Source organism: Botryllus schlosseri, chromosome 4 (assembly GCF_051294905.1).
Source record: "Botryllus schlosseri isolate E-star chromosome 4, Bs_hap1, whole genome shotgun sequence".
Taxonomy (NCBI): Eukaryota; Metazoa; Chordata; class Ascidiacea; order Stolidobranchia; family Styelidae; genus Botryllus; species Botryllus schlosseri.
Genome location: NC_137239.1, coordinates 24,436,791 through 24,454,389, shown reverse-complemented (window position 1 = coordinate 24,454,389; position 17,599 = coordinate 24,436,791). Strand labels below are relative to the sequence as shown.

Sequence of the window (17,599 nt, the reverse complement as noted above, 5' to 3'; positions counted from 1 at the left end):
CGAGTCATTGCATCGAGTCAAGTCACAATTCAAGTCAAGTTGCCTTTTTGGTGAACGAAACATCAATTCGCCGTTGCATTTTGCTAGCTGTTTGGAATATACAGATTAAGATGGTCACATATTTTGAATCGAGGAATGAATATACAGTTACATATACAATTTAGGCTACAACTAAACATTTCTTTACAGACAGACTGTTCAGAGTCAAGTGTAGCCGTTCGGTCGTAGTCTTCGCTATCTAACTGAATGCGGCTAAGTTACTTCAGGTTCGACTGGATCCAGAGACACATTGCAGATTCGGCGGATATATTACAACGAAGGCAGGCAGGCACAATAAACACATCAATACTTCCAATCCAATCGAAGACTTAACACAGTAACAACTCCACACAAAGATACTCCAAGACCAACTCCATACCGAATCCAACTACATACCCAAAAGACTAACTCCAATCACTTCCTCTTTTCCCAATCCCGCATGCTACCTTTCGCATGACTGGTCTTGCAACCAGATAGTCCGGAGTCAATGTGGCTCCGGAGCCAAGCGGATACACAAGTGTACCTGTTTGATGCTGGTGTGATCAGACTAGATTAGGGTTACCATATTTTTGTGAAGCAAATTCCGGACACTCTTTAGCGCCCACTAGCGGATTTTAAAATGAGTTATAACACAATGGCTGTCAATATGACGTCACAGTAGCAAAGCATTGCCCATCGACTGTATGGTATACACTTGGAATGGAGTGGAACATAGGTCATTAATTGTGCCATCTGTAATGTGAGCTCTGGTGATTGCTATACTTGCTAGGGTCTGCAATAGATTTCTTGATGGGCCGGATGAAATCGTCTGGCGGGCCGTGTCTGGCCTGCCGGGATTGTATTGTGTTTGACAGCCCTGCTATAGGCTACTGTTAGGTCGGTGCTGCTATCTGGTTGTGTGCTTTAATCAGGTCCGAAACAACATTTTTCAGCCCCCTTCCGCCCAAAAAAGCACTGATCTTGGCTGCACCATATAGGGCAATCGATGTAACATCATGGGCACTTAGTATATGCATCTGGTTGTTAAATTTTATGAATAAATTTTGTCAATTATATTGATTTTTCCATATATTAGGCTACTATAAATTCACCAGCAGGTTGCACATCTGATGATTTCCTACCTTTTATGGTCGCGACCTCAAAACGTGAAAAGTTGATTACTAAAAAAATTCAGCTTGCCCAAACTAATTCACGGCCTAGGAAGCTGATTATGTCTAACATCATCGCTATCCCCAGATAAAGGAAAACGACTCCAAGATTGTGAACCACTGTCTGTGACTGAAGCATCTAATCGGCCAAACCAACTCTAGGTATATACCGTTAGCTTATAATTGCGATTACAATTAGACTTATTTCAGTAAATGATGGTTATTTATATTTATTTTTTATTGCATTTTTGCGATGGTGGGGCCTGGTGCCCATACTAATATCAATATACGTAGCGCTAGAGACTTATAGTTGTATTAATGAACAGAACAAGCATGGTGCAAAAGGCTTCAGTTAGCCGAGAAGCACCCCTTTCTCCTATACATACACACATACGTAGCACTACCTCGCGCGCAGCGCGAAGAAAATTTCGAATAGCATAAAGCTACTTGAAAATAATATTGTTTATGTTAATTTACGAAAAACTTTTGAGCCTACTTCAAGCGTTCAAAATTCCGGACATTTAGGCATATTTTTGAATTTCCTCCCGGACGCAGTTTTTTCGGTGAAATTCCGGACATGTCCGGGAAATTCCGGACGTATGGCAACCCTAGACTAGATGACCTTCACGGTCTTATCGATCATTCCTATCTAATACCGAATACTGTGCACGCATATTTCCTGTACCACCATCACTGCCGTTTGGTATGTATTTTGGTGCGATGAAAATAAAGACTCTCTCTCTCTCTCTCTCATGCAAAAAGGCTTTGTATCGCTCACACATATGTATATTGTAGAACTGCTAAATTACGTAAGTAACTGTATGGCCTCAGTTTATAATTATCAGACAGAATATAGAATAGAATACGATACCCGAGAAAGTAGAAACGAGTTGATATGATGCAGTGTACACTAATTGAATCATTAGTCGCTCAGCAACGTTTTGAGTTCAATCCGGACGTATCCAAAATACAGTGATTTTTATCGAAACTGATTACTTGATGACTTGATATTGACTCGTAAATTTGGTCCGAGTCACGAGTCAATCCACATTTCTGCTACGCCAAGTCAACTCAAGTGATTTTTGCAAAGTGGCTCAAGTCAAGTCAAATCATACGAAAAAAGTCGACAAACAATGGAAATGCCAAATCTAATCATCAGATCAAGATTCGATCATTTTGAGCTCTGTCATCCAATAGAATCAGCCCGTATTTTGAATCAAATGTAGGCACTAAACATGGTCGAAGACTGTCGTATTACCGGCGAGATAGGTTCCACAATTGCGATCCTACATATTTCATAAAGAGATGCGACTCCTTGTAATTCATGCCGAACAAATGAAAAAATTGTACGACAAGCACTGGGCTACGTTATATTTTTATGCGTCATTAATTCTGACGTGAGGAAGTCATTTAAATCCTCGTGGAGCAGTGACCGTAATGTAACTGATACATAAAAGTGTAATTCTCTAGCCTCAGCGATTCTTTTATGCTTAAAACAACAAATCTTCTCAATGAGTTGTTGGCCACACACCCAGTAGGTCCTATTAAAGCCCTAAGCAATAATACGTAAAACCCGATGTTGTAGTTTTCGCAATGGATTGAGTGCATTCTTGCTGGAATATCTCCAGCAAGTAAAGGATACTTTATTGCAACTTTGATTCGAGTAATGAATAATGAAGTAATAGAACCAAGTGAGGCAGAGCGTCTTACACTTCTGAAGAGGCTGGGCCGTTAATTGGGTCCAGTTAAAGGTGCTTTCTAGTAGAACGCTATAACCAAATAAGGGATGGGTGAATTTGCTGAACTTATAAGTAATCAGAGTCTTAAATGTCGAGGAGGGTCGCGTAACATTTTCAAGTCGGACATCGATCATAAAAAAAGGTTGAAAACCACTTCTTCATACATGATGGTGTGAACGTGAGGTGCACGTTCGCGTTCTGTGTGTGAACCTCAGAAATTTAGAGGGTCACGTTCACTAACGAATCTTGGTAGCTTCTGCACTGTGAACCTTTTTCATATAAAACACTTTTCACTTCATTACAACATCTTTCGTTGAAATATAGTGCATTTCAACTGCGGGCCACTCAATGCATGGCGCTGGCGGCACAGAAAAATCAACGCCAAGCGAGCATGCATCTTGATAATTACAAACAATTTACTTCCTTTGTTACAAAAGTTTGCTCGAAATATGCAGGCTTCCGTTTGTGAATATTTAGTGACTCTCTGCTGTGATCTTGACCCGCAATTACACAACAACAAAAGCGAAATACACTACCTGTAGGTAGTCAGTGAATGATGCTTATTCAACCAACCAATCAAATAATTGTTATCGTCGTCTGATGTAAAAATCTGGTAGGCGTACGGGGTCAATCTTGATTACATATGTTTAGTGTATCATAAAAACCAAATCCGTGCGATTGGGGTGTTAGCTACTGCTGTATAACTTCTTAATGGAGTAATATCGGTAGCAAGAATAGAAACCCGTTTTACACTATGCTCAATATCAACGTAGCAATACTCGGACGCCGAATACATTGTCCAGTCTGCCCTAGTCCGTTAAAGCCTAAGCTTATATTCCCTTCCAAGTCCTCGTCGAAATTGTTGGCAAAGCGACCGAAGACATTGATTTCGTGGGATCAATATATCATTTGATTGCACCATGCCCTAGTTGATGCATTTGACGACGTTTAAAACGGCAATATGTACTTCAGCATTGTGGCATGATGAGGCCCGAGTCGTCGCTTGGTATCGTGTACATTGTTATAGGCTATCACTTCAATGAAATGTAGGGTTGGAATTACCAACTTGACGTCACGTGACTTCACGAGGTTCACGTTCGCGTTCACACCTAATTGTGGCATATTATTGAACCAGCTGTAGCGTAAGGATTTAGTCTACGCAGCAGCATTAAAAAGTAGTTTTTATGTTTTGAATTCCGGGCGACTTTTCGCGGGCCGCTCAGAATAGCTCCACGTCAGTCAGTACAGCTATTCCCACAATTCCACATGCAATTGAGGATAGAATAAGGGTGTGCCTTTGGAAGTCCAATATTGAAAAAATATCGTCTCCGCACATCACATTCATTTCGCACTCGGAATGGAAGCATTCTCTATTTATCATGTTATTCCGTTTCAGAGCCGTCGTGTACAATCGGGTACCATTGGAGTCGATGGTTTGATAGAGATAATCCGTCGGGAGTTGGAGACTTTGAAACGCTAGGACACCTTAGGTAAATTATCGAACAATCAGCTCTACATGACTCTCGTAGTCCTTGGCATAGACAACGCCGTAGAGTCGTTCGGAAATCGGCCACGCTGTTGTCCAATACCGCTATATAGGATTTTCACGGCGTAACGAACAAAAGTGAAGTGTGTGCTGTGTATACCGTATAATAAAGTCGTGGTCTAGTATATCAGACTGTCGCTTTCAACTGGTTAACGATTTTATTCGTCTTCAAAGAAAGGAAAATCCGGGTTACATCTGTGAGAAGCCGAAATATATTCAGGCCCGCATCGTCCAAAATAAGGTCTCGTGGAAAACCGCCAAAGAAATTGTCAATATAAGCCCCGAAACCGGCATCACATGCAGAAACTCGGAGCAGGCAGATAAACGGTGTCAAGATTACGAAGCTCGATTCTGCTGTCTTGATGGTATTGTAGAGGCCTTCGTTCACGGTACAGGCAAGTGTTTATTCCAGCAACATAACCCAAACGGGGTGTACACAACACATCGGACGAGCGGCATTGACAGTCCCCTCGCCAAGACACCCCAGCCCGAAAGAGGCAGTGTACGATATAGCATGCGTTACGATAAAATTGGTCACCTACGACAGTAGCAAGCACGACTGCTACATCACCTTTCACTGAACTTGAGAAATGCCCGAACAGGCACTCTCACACAATCCAATACATTCCAGAAACACGTTCAAAAAGCAGTAACGTCACAATCGGCAAGACATCGAACAAGTTCACTAATACCCACAGGACTGCAACACAGAACACTAATACAGAATGCCATTACCATATCACGATATGTCGTTCAGCAACTGCAACATCCATCGATCCCATCCTTACAGCGAAACCCACAAAAAACTACCGACCCGTCTATCCCTTACAGGGAGAGAACTGCAACACAGGCACACACATGAAGCGTCGACGAACGACAAAGCCATCCCAAACGTCAAGATTTCAAGGCTATGATTCTGATCGATCTAGATCAGTGATTCCCAACCGCGGCCCCCAGCTACCCTTCTTGCGGCCCCCACAAAAATATTGAGAAATCGATTTATGAAAAATATATTATATTTATAAAATACTCTTGCTTGGGTTGGAGTCTTCAATTAAGATTGCAGGAAAGTTGTGAGTAGACTGCTAAGATTACGTCACTGCTGTTTCAATGCAATGCGCCCTAACTTTCCAGTTGAACGGGCAGTACCTATAGATATAGGTATAGATATACGTATTGACAGGACCATAACTGCCGCACCCCAATTGGGGGGAGCGAGCTCGAAGTGGGCCCAAAATTATTTAGTGAATTAGCATAAATTATACGAGTATTTTATCAAATTTTATGCAACTCTTTCGAAGATTTTTCGCGCTGCGCGCGATTTCAAGTTTCAAACAATCTTAATTATGGGGTACTCTTCGACCAAGATAAAATATACAAGATTTACAGAAGTGGGCATGTCGGCGTTGGCCATTACCGCGCCACGACGCACGAAGACATATAAAGTTTTACGCCATGTAACATGCGACTCCAAGAAGTGTGCCAGAACGATCGGCAGCGAGAAAACCTTGGCCGAAAAGGACTGCCCTTACGCTAACCGAGAACTTCGTTATGTATATTCAAAATACATATAGGTATAATTGACCATAGGCGCCTAAATGACTGGCGCCGAATGTTCCTATCTTGGCAATCTGAAAGTCACGACACAAATAGGCTACCATCCCGCAGGGAATAATTATATGCCAGTGAAGAACTACCAATTTGAAATCGTGTGCATCTTTTAGTTTGGTATGTTAGGGCGATCCTATATTTCTTGATATAGCAGACTGGAGGTCATGAAATAACAAATAACATCATGTAACGAAGTCGTACCAACGGGGCCGCCCGTCCGAATATGTTTAATTATTATTTACGTGCCCTACAGTTTCCAAGACACCTCACTCAGCTCAACCGGTAAATCTGATTACGTGGGCAGAGAGGACAAGTAATTGATAGCAATATATATGCAATTCCCGATCTTATTGACCTATTTTATTTTGAATTATCGAAAATTTTCGCGCTCCACGCTGGCTCACTAAACTGGGATCCTGATTTCGTGGCATAAGCGCACAACCGGCACGGGGTTCCGGTTTATCACCCTATGGGAGCTCAAGACCTAAGTGTTTTGGGGGCCTGACGAAGTGCTGTTTCGTTCCTGCCAACGGGTATACGTCCGAAGATGTTTAATTATTATTGAGTGGTCCTACCCTTTCAAACACAACTCACTCGGCTCAACCGGTCAATCTGATTACGTGAGCAGAGAGAGGATAAAAATTGATACCAATATATATGCAATTCACGATTATATTGACCGATTCAATCATGAATAATAGAAATTTTTCGCGCTTCGCGCGATTAGTCGAGAGAAGCTGCCTAAAACGGACACCCGATTTACATGATAAAGGAGAAACGTTTTTTGGGGGGCTGACGAAGTGGTGTTACGGCCCTGGGTATTGATAACTAATTTACGGATAGATGTGCAACAAGTGACTCACGATTGAATGCGCCGCTATGCGTACTGCTTAGCCGGCAAAAAGCAGCATAATTGGTAGTCCTATAGCTCGCGACCCAAGCGTCTGAATAATTTGATATGTTGGTGTTTATCGAAAGCAAGTGTTGCACTGATTCAAAAAATACGAATCGAAATCTCGCCCGGGCAATAAAACTACTCCGAAATAGCCAGCAAAGGTTGGTTGTTCTGAACAACGGGAGCGCGGCAACACAATGGCCAATGGCGTCAAGCAAATGATCGGAACAATGCCAATTTTCATATTTTGGTGACTATTTTGGGTTCCTTTCATTGCCTTGGTATTCGTGCGGCCCCGGCCGTACTCTGAAATTCTAAATTTGGCCCTGCCACCGAAAAAGGTTGGGAACCACTGATCTAGATCGTCCTCACCCGGGAGCGCCCTCCCTTTTAATGTCTTCCCTCAACGAAGGTCACTCATACTAAGTTCCGCCGATAACACAATCCATGCAAAGCAAAGTGGCTTGAGTAGTCTTCAATCCGGATTGCAAAGCACTCTTCCAAAGATATGAATATCTTCGTGTCATTACCGAAATTCAGTCCATCTTTAATTCTTCAATAACACACTGCCCGCACCGTGGTCCTGGCGGGTTCGCCACTGTAGAGGCCTTCGTTCACGGTACAGGCAAGTGTTTATTCCAGCAACATAACCCAAACCGGTTGTACACAACACATCGGACGTGCGGCATTGACAGTCCGCTCGCCGAGACAGTCCAGCCCGAAAGAGGCAGAGTGCGATACAGCATGCGTTACTATAATATTGGTCACTTGCGGCAGTAGCAAGCAGGGCTGCTACAGTATGTATAACCTGTTCCTATATTTTAGAATAGCCACAGCAATGCAACATTGAAGAATGATGTCCAATAGTTTATTAAAGGTGTATATAGTCCATGCATCCAAGATATTGCAGATTTCAATTTCATTCAAAATGTAATTTTATGATGAAGTTTGAATTATTCTTCATTCCATTTACTGAAACCATCCTTAAGGCTTTGTGTAATTAGACTGTAACATGCAGAAAAAAATTATGGAACATTTTAAGATTCGAGTGGATGTTTTCTCAGTACCCTGGTCATGTACTTTTAGACGCACCGGTTGAATACCAAACACCCGTTTGAACATTACTTTTACCCATCATTATCGAGCGTATATTCCAGAATATTATCGAATTAGGCAGCGCGTGAACCAAGTGTCAATATCTCGCGGACCCCAGTTCGGGAACCACTGATATATACGCTATGGTCGACATGAAGATAGGTTGCATTTATTGAAGGTTGCAATCGGAACGTATCCCAAAATAGAGCACATCAACTACCGTATTGCTACAGCGATGAAATTAATTTTTTGCTATAGGCACCGCTACCGTGTTAGAGAATGGCGATTGCCAAAAGAAAAAAAATGGTAGGTGGAAAACCACAACCTCAATAACTAATTCAACAAAGCTGATTTTTCTTCATATTCAGTTAATCCGGGATGTTGGGATATCGACGAGGAAGGGAACGCATTCCGAGTAATCAGTGCGACAGATTGCAAACAGAGAAAATATACCGGTCGCTGCTGCTTTCGAAATAACGCTTGCGAAGCGTGTGACGGTTAGCCTTCTTATCATTAACAGGCCCGCGTCACATGTTTCAAATGTAATATATTTTTTCGATCCTGCTATTAGGAAATGAAAGACACATCATCGTGATATCTGAGAGCTCCTGTAAATTTATGCTAAACTTATGAAATATTTTTTCAGTCATTGAGGAAGATACTGAATGTATACAAGAGGATCTTTACGGCGAAACAACCGCGACAATCGATTCAGCTGCTTTGGCTGGATCTAGATCTCTGCAAACGCTTACTCCTTACTTGCCGAGCCTCCCGCTTACGTGCTTGCCGCCGGTTCCGTTCCCAGGAAACTGCAAACCGCAAAGAAACGAGCCATACGTTCTGAGCCCACCGGTTGACATACCATATTGCGTGAGGTACGATCACAACTGTCCGCGGTTTCCGTTCCCAACTCATATCGATGTGATTTCTCCATAGAATCCCTTGCAAGGCGAGAGGCAACCAGGCACTTGAGACGAATCACAGAGCGTGCAGCATGCAGCCAGGGTGCTATTTCGACGTCACTTTGTTCGAACTGAGACAAGCGTTCGGCCCGAGCGTCTTGTCCGGCGTTCCAGTTTGTCATTTGGCAATCCGCAATAAAGTATTCCGAGATAACGCGCAGAAGGTTCTCGACAAGGTAACTAAACGTTCCTGCTCAAAAGTCACGAATATCATTAGCAGTTGCAAGCCATAGCCACTGACAGGACATACCGTGCGGGTTACTGTTCGTTGTCTCGTCGTGAAATACACATTGTTTACCTATATGACTTCGTATTGCCGTGGTGCGTAATCGAGGTTTGGTGTAAATGTGCGATTGACATGGTAACTATGGTTCATTGATCGGTTATAGAGTTTTCCAGACTCATTTGTAAGAATGTACTCATCAGTAGTCAAACTTCCGAAGTTATTTACGTATTAGAAACCCTTCATACTCTTCAGTTGCCATGCAGCCAGCATCACACTCCATATGTTGAGTCACTATATTGCATTTATTCGGTATAATTCTCGGCAACTGTATGTCTGTAATTGATGTCACGCGGGTGACAGCGCATATAAATACGCTACAGGCTATGATCATCGAGTCAAGAATATAGTAACTTAGCGATAGGATTACAAAATACCGACATGGACTTGTAAATGGACGCAGCCCTACCCAAAACTCGCCCGTTACGCCCGTTTGGAGCAATGAAAATTAGATACGATTACGACATAACTTCTTTGTTACAGTTCGGTTCCTTTAATCCCTATTTTACCAACTGCCTCTTGAATGAATATGACGAGGAAATACGGAAAGGACCCGTCGGGTGCGAACTCATCCCGGTATTGGAAACCTTCCATGTAACACCGAAAATGGCCGGGTGGAAAAGTACGTGCGACTGATTCTGTTCTCAGCAGTCTCAGCGGTCGAGTTTAAGAGCCAGTGTGTTAGATGGTGGTCTGGTAACCTCGAACACTGATTAGTATATAGCATTTCCAACACGCCTCAGCCTTGTTCATCCTTATTTCAACAGGGCAGAGGTGACTAAACTGTAGACGTGCGATCGCATGCAGCAGTAATTATGCGGCCCTCTACCAGTATTGGGATGACTCGAGTCAACTTTTTCGTATGACTTGACTTAACTCGAGTCACTTTGGAAAAATGACTTGACTTGACTTGACTCGGAGCTTCAGAAATCTGCATTGACTCGTGACTCGGAGCAAAATTTACGAGTCAATTTCAAGTCATTATGTAAACGCTGTCGATTAAATCATACTGTATCTTGTGTATGTTCGTATTGTTCAAGATACGCCGGTGTCATTTGTGAGAGCAACCAGTCATTCACTGATTGTATGCTACACTGATCCTCCATTGCTACATCACTAATAAGTTGACCGCAAACGAAACGATCACAGCTTACGTAGTCGTACCAGTAGTAGATTATTCAATGTGTCTCTGTTTCTAAGACGGCTCAATGCTTACGTTGCGCAGTGACCACCTTTGCCAGCCCTCTTGTATGATTTAAATTGAGCAAATATAGTCTGTGCGATTATATTCTTACGGATGTGTAGATGGGTAGTGTAGGGTATTGTACCATATCAATTCGTTTCCATTTCTCGGGACTACGTACTCGATCCTATATTTTGGCTGATAATTATTGACTGGAGCGCGTAACTGTACAGCTACTCACGTTTATTGTTGGAGTTCTACAATACAACGTCTTTTTACATGTTGATGTAACTTTATATTCGTTATTTGACTCACGATAAATGGCCAATTAATCTGTGTTTCACACAGTCAGCAAAATGTAATGACTTTGAATCATCACTCATACTTCGAAATTTCAATTCGACTTCAATTGTGACTTGACTCGTGACTTGACTCGACTTGACTCGACTTGACTCGAGTCACCTCCAAAAAACGGGTGATTTGACTTGACTCGAGTCACCTTCAAAAATCGATTGACTCGAATTGACTCGAGTCAAAATGTGCAATGACTCGAGATGACTCGTGACTCGAAGGTTGTGACTTGATCCCAGTGTTTGGATGACTCGTGTCAACTTTTTCGTATGACTTGACTTGACTCGAGTAACTTTGCAAAAATCACTTGACTTGACTACACGCTTCAAAAATATGTATTGACTCGTGACTCAGAGCAAAATTTACGAGTCAATTTCAAGTCATTAGGTAAACGGCGTCAATTAAATTACCCTATCTTATATATGTCCGGGTTGTTCACGATGCGCCAGTGTCACTTGTGAGAGCAACCATAGTCATTCACTGACTATGCGTTTCACTGATCCTCCATTGTTACCTCACAAATATATGGACCGCAAACGAAATGATCACAGCTTACGTTGCCGTAGTCGTAGTAGCAATATATTAATCTAAGAGACACGTATCTTTGTCTCTTAGGCGGCCCAGTGCTTAACATTGCGCAGTACTCACCTTTACCAATACTCATGTATGATTTAAAATTAAATCGAGCAAATATAGTCTCTGCGTTTATATTCTCACGGATGTGTAGAACTGTAGATGGGTGGGTAGTGTATTGTACCACGTCAAGTTGTTCAACTTCTCGTGCCTTCGTAATCGATCTTCTTTATTGGCAGATAATAACAGATTGTAGCATGTAGACATACAGTTACTCACGTATTTTATTAGCGGTTCTTCGTATGCTTTATAGTATAACTTTATATTCGTTATTTGATGCAAGATAAATGGCCAATTAATCTGTCCTTCATCCAGTTAGCAAAATGTAATGACTTTGCATCATCACTCATACTTAGAAAATTCAATTGGACTTGAATCGTGACTTGACTCGTGACTTGACTTCAGTTGACTCGACTTGACTCGAGTCACCTTCAAAAAACGAGATACTTGACTTGACTCGAGTCACCTTTGTAATCGATTGACTTGACTTGACTTGACTCGAGTCAAAATGTCCAATGACTCGAGATGACTCGTGACTCGAGGGTAGTGACTTGATCCCAACACTGCCCTCTACATATAATTAAATTAGCGTGTGTTGGCGACCGTCAATATGCAATTTAAGTTAACGAATTGGTGGTTCCCGAATCTCAGAAATTTTAATTAAAGTTGAAAATTTTATTCAAGTTTGCCCTGATTCAGGGTGACTCGGATCTTTCGCTGTCAATATAATCGTGTACTCTGATTCCCAGCGTTCAAATGCAAACAGCAGAGAAAAATGTTGCGGCCCATATAGAAGTAGGCCTACCAAGTCAGAATCATGTGCGTCTCACGAATGAAAGTTTTTCTCTGGAGTTTGGGAGATTCCAATAAATATCTAGACTATGTCTACAATCCTGATGTGAGGTATCAAGACCGGAAGATGCATCATCATCAATTTTCTGAAAAATTTTTTCAAAAATACCTCCCTGCCCTCCCTGCCCGCCCCACTGGATCTACCAGCTAATCCGAACATACGGGCTAAGAATCGATAAATATTTAACAGTAATATATGAAGCAACCCGTATTATCGACAAAATTAATTGTCAAGGTGAAAACATTTTCGGCGCGACGACAGCGGGAATTCCAACTAGCTTTTCCTAGCATATAAAATCGCGATTTCGGTTCATAGATAGTAAGATTGCCTGGGTGTTCTGCTGCTACCTGCTACAATGAATAACTTCTAAATGCAATGTGTATTTCAGTGGTGTCACAGAACACCACAAGGTCTCTCCACGGTGCGAAGTTCACAGTAGTCAATTTAACATCGGTATGGTACGCCCAGATGGGCCATCACGACTCTCCGCCGGAATGTTACCGTATGCTTTATATGGAATCGAAGTACGGCCGTGAACAGCAACAGGTTGAACACCCCTCGATAAGGCATACTATACGAAATCAGTGTGTGATGTGGTCATGGGTGTACGACTTTAGACTAAACGTTGAAAGGATGTGACACGACGAAAATGGTTGCACAATGCACATGCACAGCACTGGCTTAGAGAACATCACGGATCCAACCCAGATTATACATTCTGTACCGTCTAATTTAATGAAAAGCATTGAGGCTACGGAGGTTAAATCATTGCCCTGTTATTCCTACAGACATCAACAGTTACAGCTGCGCGTTAATCGACGGATGCTTCCTTCGCGGACGTGGCTGCTTCTACCCAGTTGACATTTCGAACGTGAGAGTTAAGTCTGGCGTGAGAAGCCTCTCAGAAATTCGAAATGAAGTTGCATACGGTCGTCCGCGATGCCAAACCTTCGACAGCAGCTCGCCGATCAATATCTTGAAGAGTTATCACAGATGCCTCAGAGCAGGCTGCTCTGTAGACCAGTCCGTGACGCAAATGTACTATTCACACCTCTACAGCATCGGTCAAGAACTGCCAACTCAGAATCATTGGGATTATTGGAACGATGTCGGAAAAGGTCTTGTCGGACCATTCAACATTCCTGATGTGCTCGGAGAGTACGGATACTTCGGCGGCCGTGGTGTACCAACATCCGCACCTACACCACCGACGACTACCGATCCATTCGGTTTCCCGTTTGACATGCCAGGACCAGCTGCCCCGCCATCAGAAGGCAATCCGTTCCTACCACCAGGTGGCAATACTTTTGCACCACCTTCTCCATCAAACGATGGATCAGAGTCGTGCGGTCCCGCGCACAAAACGTACGGCGGACGGCCTTGCCCGCCTAAATTCCCGCCATTTGTGCCCAAGAAGGGTCACTGTCCGTATAAACCTTTCTTCGTCCCCCGTTTCAAGAAATTGGAAGGTAGCTTTGACGGGTGCTGTGAGGTAAACCTTTGTTACTTGCCGAAGAAAGAGATATCGAACATGCGCTCCGGCCCGGCTCATTACTTCACTGAATGGACTGCATTCTCCGAATGCTCTGTCACCTGCGGCCCGGGATTCAAGAAGCGTTACAGGAAATGCGTCAGCAACGACAGGAAATTGTGCGATAATAGCGTATTGGTCGACAGACAACCTTGTTTCGGTACCTTCAGAACGTGCGGAACGTGGTCGCCATGGAGCCAATGGACCCCGTGCCCACGAACGTGCTACCCTGGCGGAAATCAAGTAAGAAGACGAAGATGCTTGCCGCGTGGCTCAAGGTGCGAAGGCCACGACGAAGAAGCGCGATCATGCAACGAGCACGCATGTCACGGCGGCGGTGGTCAAGGATCGTGGACCCCTTGGAATAACGAACCGTGCTCTTACTTGGGCCCTCAGCAGGGAAAGTGCCAAACAGGCAAAATACGGTACTGCATGTACCAAGGAAATTTCGCCGGAAACTGCGTAGGAGCGTCCACTCAGACCCAGCGTTACATTTGTAATGGGTGCTAGATACAATTTTCCAATCAGCCCGAAAATATCACTGCTATATTCGCTTGCCGGTGCGATATTTCAATTACTACACGAATTTGCTTGATGATTCTGCCAGAAAAAATAGCTGTCAGCCAGTGGTAGTCAATGGTGAAATACCTCTCTTTTTCGGAGTAGTCAAGAAGTTTTTCTTTGTCTTCAGCACTTATTCAAGTAACTCTGCTTGCGCACTACCTCGACTTCAGCCTCCCCATTTTCTACGCCTTACTTAGAATTTTCTATACTTACAGTCTATCAAGTAGATGTAGCCTATTATGTGTTTCCAGAGAGAGACGGAGGCGTGAAAATTCAGGGTCAGAGGTTGGATTCCTCAAGACCATAATAAAGTATTGAAGCGAAAAATCGAGGGGCATGGATTTTGAGTCAGCATTGTGAAATCATTTGACTGGCCCGGCTCGCTAGTGATCTAAAGATCTGAATCAGGACCGTGACGCAATTGACGTTTGACAACCATGCTCTACTGTATTTATCGCACCACTTGATTTATCAAAATAAGGGAATTATAATCCCCAAACTAATTAGTCTGTGAAATCTCTCTGTAGTGAAGAGATAATATGCCTGGTGACTTCATAGGTGTTCCATGATGATTCAAACATTACTTTGATCATTAAGACCATGTTCAAAGAGTGAGAGGCCCAGTACACAATGATTTTGCGGGGGTATTCAATAGGGATTGTGTGGGCGGTGGGGGAGCGAGCGACGCAATGTGCTAAGCGACACCGCCAGGAAACCGATGCCTCATGGTTCGAGTCTCCGCTCTGCCATGTGTCGGAATTACTACCGAGACTATATCTTGTAATGCAGACAGCAGTATGGTGAGGAAGACAAAAGACGATTTCCAATATGCTTCAATACTTCCGCAAATGACGATTAAAATAAAGGAACTTTGAAACAATCAAGCAGGTTCATGAACGTATGCTAATATCGACCAATCCTAATAGTTAATGTACAGTAGGCCTACAAATGCAATTTGTATATGCATGGATATAGTCAGCGAGCGTTAAAACGTGCTCAAGTTGGCTTTCTAAATTTTGTATTTTAGAACGGCCGCATGACAATCTGATATTAAGTGTTTTGGGCATCTGCTGTAATTTTGAGATTAGCATTGCGACGTCACGACGACGTGACTTGTGAGTGACTATAGAAAAAAAGTCAACACCTTCGGCAAAACCGTAACATCACGGCCAAATTGCCCAAGTGATGACCGTTTGCTTAGTAATTACCTCCCAAACTTCTATACCATATACGCGGGCGAGTTAGCGCACTACCATTGACGGCTGGGACACAGATTTGATTATGGGCAGTCTGTACAATAAAATGCTCAGAGAATGACCGGTCAAGCACCCATCCAAGAACGAGTACGCAAAGAGCGAGGAAGCGCAGAGAAAGAAATAGAGATCGAAAACAGACATGATTCTGAGGGGATGCCAGATTGAGAGACCGTACTTAGTCGTTTCGGCATCCTCTTATCTGTTCATTGCATGGCATTGTAGGCTACATATATGTGTCTTTGGCGTCGAACCACGTTGATCTTGTTTACCTCATTTTCTCGCGCCGGCACCTCTGGGCACTGCAATCTGCATTCGGCACAGAAGAGTACCGTGACACGCCAGTTGAGAAACACTGAAGTAGATCAATATACGGTTTTGCACTATTCCTATTAATTGATATGAATACGTGTTTGCTTGCCAATTACGTTAGCTCCCATTATTATGGTTGTATTCCTTACATCATGAGACTGTCCAGAATGTTTTTAGTCAAAAGAGTCGTATTGGCAATATATTTTCGATTTTAATATCAAAACAGCCATACAACGATGTCAGCCAATTTTCACGGCACAATCAGAGATTCGTGTCGTAATGTTTGATTAAAGTCGAAGTTCAAAACACGGGATTCGTCATGTGATGTGAAAACATCCACACTTATCAACCAGGTAGCCTGATCTTTGGGCATACGACGCTTTAGCCTAACTATAGGGGTCGAGAACCTTTTGCAGGTTACATAGTTTTAATTATATTTTGATGAGAGTGATAATAATGATATATTTCGAAAGTTAAGGTAATTAGCATGTTCTTTTAAAGGCAAACCCCACGATTATTAGACAAAATCAAAGCGTGAATCAGGCACTTTATTCGTCAGAAATACACTCTACACAATTAAGCGGTTGTCTAAGGAATCAGTGCAGCACGCGCAAAGTTAGTCATACGTCAATTGTTCTACTGGTAGCCATGCTCGTTTCAATTGATTCCCTCAAAACGGGATAATAACTTCAGAAACGGATAATTTATTTGACTGATGCCATTTAGTTCACTTTACTACTCAATTCTTGGATATTTCGTCGGTAACGATACAAGCCTAAATTTTAACGGCAGTGCCAGCAGGCTATCAAACAATCAGGAATGTAGGCTACATGGCTACGATTGTAATTTGAATTTGGAATTTGGAATTTCACTGTGGATTTGAAAACTGCGTTGTCTCTTTAATTTATCAAGGCTTCGTGAAACCCAAAATTTTGAGGCGAGCGATGTCGGGTATGGCGACGTCACAAGTGGTTGCATGTGGTATTGATTGTCCGCGCCGCGCAACTGGTACAGCATTTTCGAAGTGGGCGCCAGCGTCTCCCTTGGGACGTTAGCAACCTCGAAGGGTACGTTAGCGATAAATTGGGCGTTTCGGTGGCGCTGAGAGTGAAGAGGACGTTACGTTGTTCGTATTCGTACAATGTACAAGTACATTCACTATGAAAACTTCAACAACGCTCCCCGAGATGGCCATTGTTATGCAACAACGAATTTTCCATCAAATCTATGAATCAATGAACAGAATTACTATTTAGAGCAGAGGTCTCAAACTCAAATGTGCTCGCGGGCCAATTTCCTACTTTTGATGGCGCCGCGGGCCGCAGCACCAATAAAAGGGGAATTCAGTGTATTTTCAAGTAGGCTTTATTTGACGGGACATCGCAGACTGACATTCCACACGCATCGTGAAAATGTGATGTAGCCTACCATTGTGAATTCAAGCCTGGCAAGAACAAAAATCACATTATAAAATATTTGAATAAAATTGTTGCTGTAATTAACTGTAGACACCATGCGAGAGTACAAATGCATCAGGATAATTAAATAAGATTGATCTGATATCAGAGCATTGGATCAGTACAGCCTAATCCAGGTTTCTC

At 42.8% G+C, this 17,599-nt stretch overlaps 1 protein-coding gene across 1 annotated transcript; it reads left to right on the top strand.

The window, feature by feature from the left end:
• Positions 1-8,410: 8,410 nt before the first annotated feature.
• LOC145438021 (uncharacterized) lies at positions 8,411-14,405 on the top strand (the record flags this gene model as incomplete). The annotated part of the gene is made up of 5 exons (XM_080315384.1): positions 8,411-8,570; positions 8,720-8,948; positions 9,010-9,211; positions 9,802-9,940; positions 13,127-14,405. Coding segments are annotated over 5 exons (1,983 nt in total), but the record flags the coding sequence as incomplete, so codon positions are not given.
• Between the last annotated feature and the right edge of the window lie 3,194 nt (positions 14,406-17,599).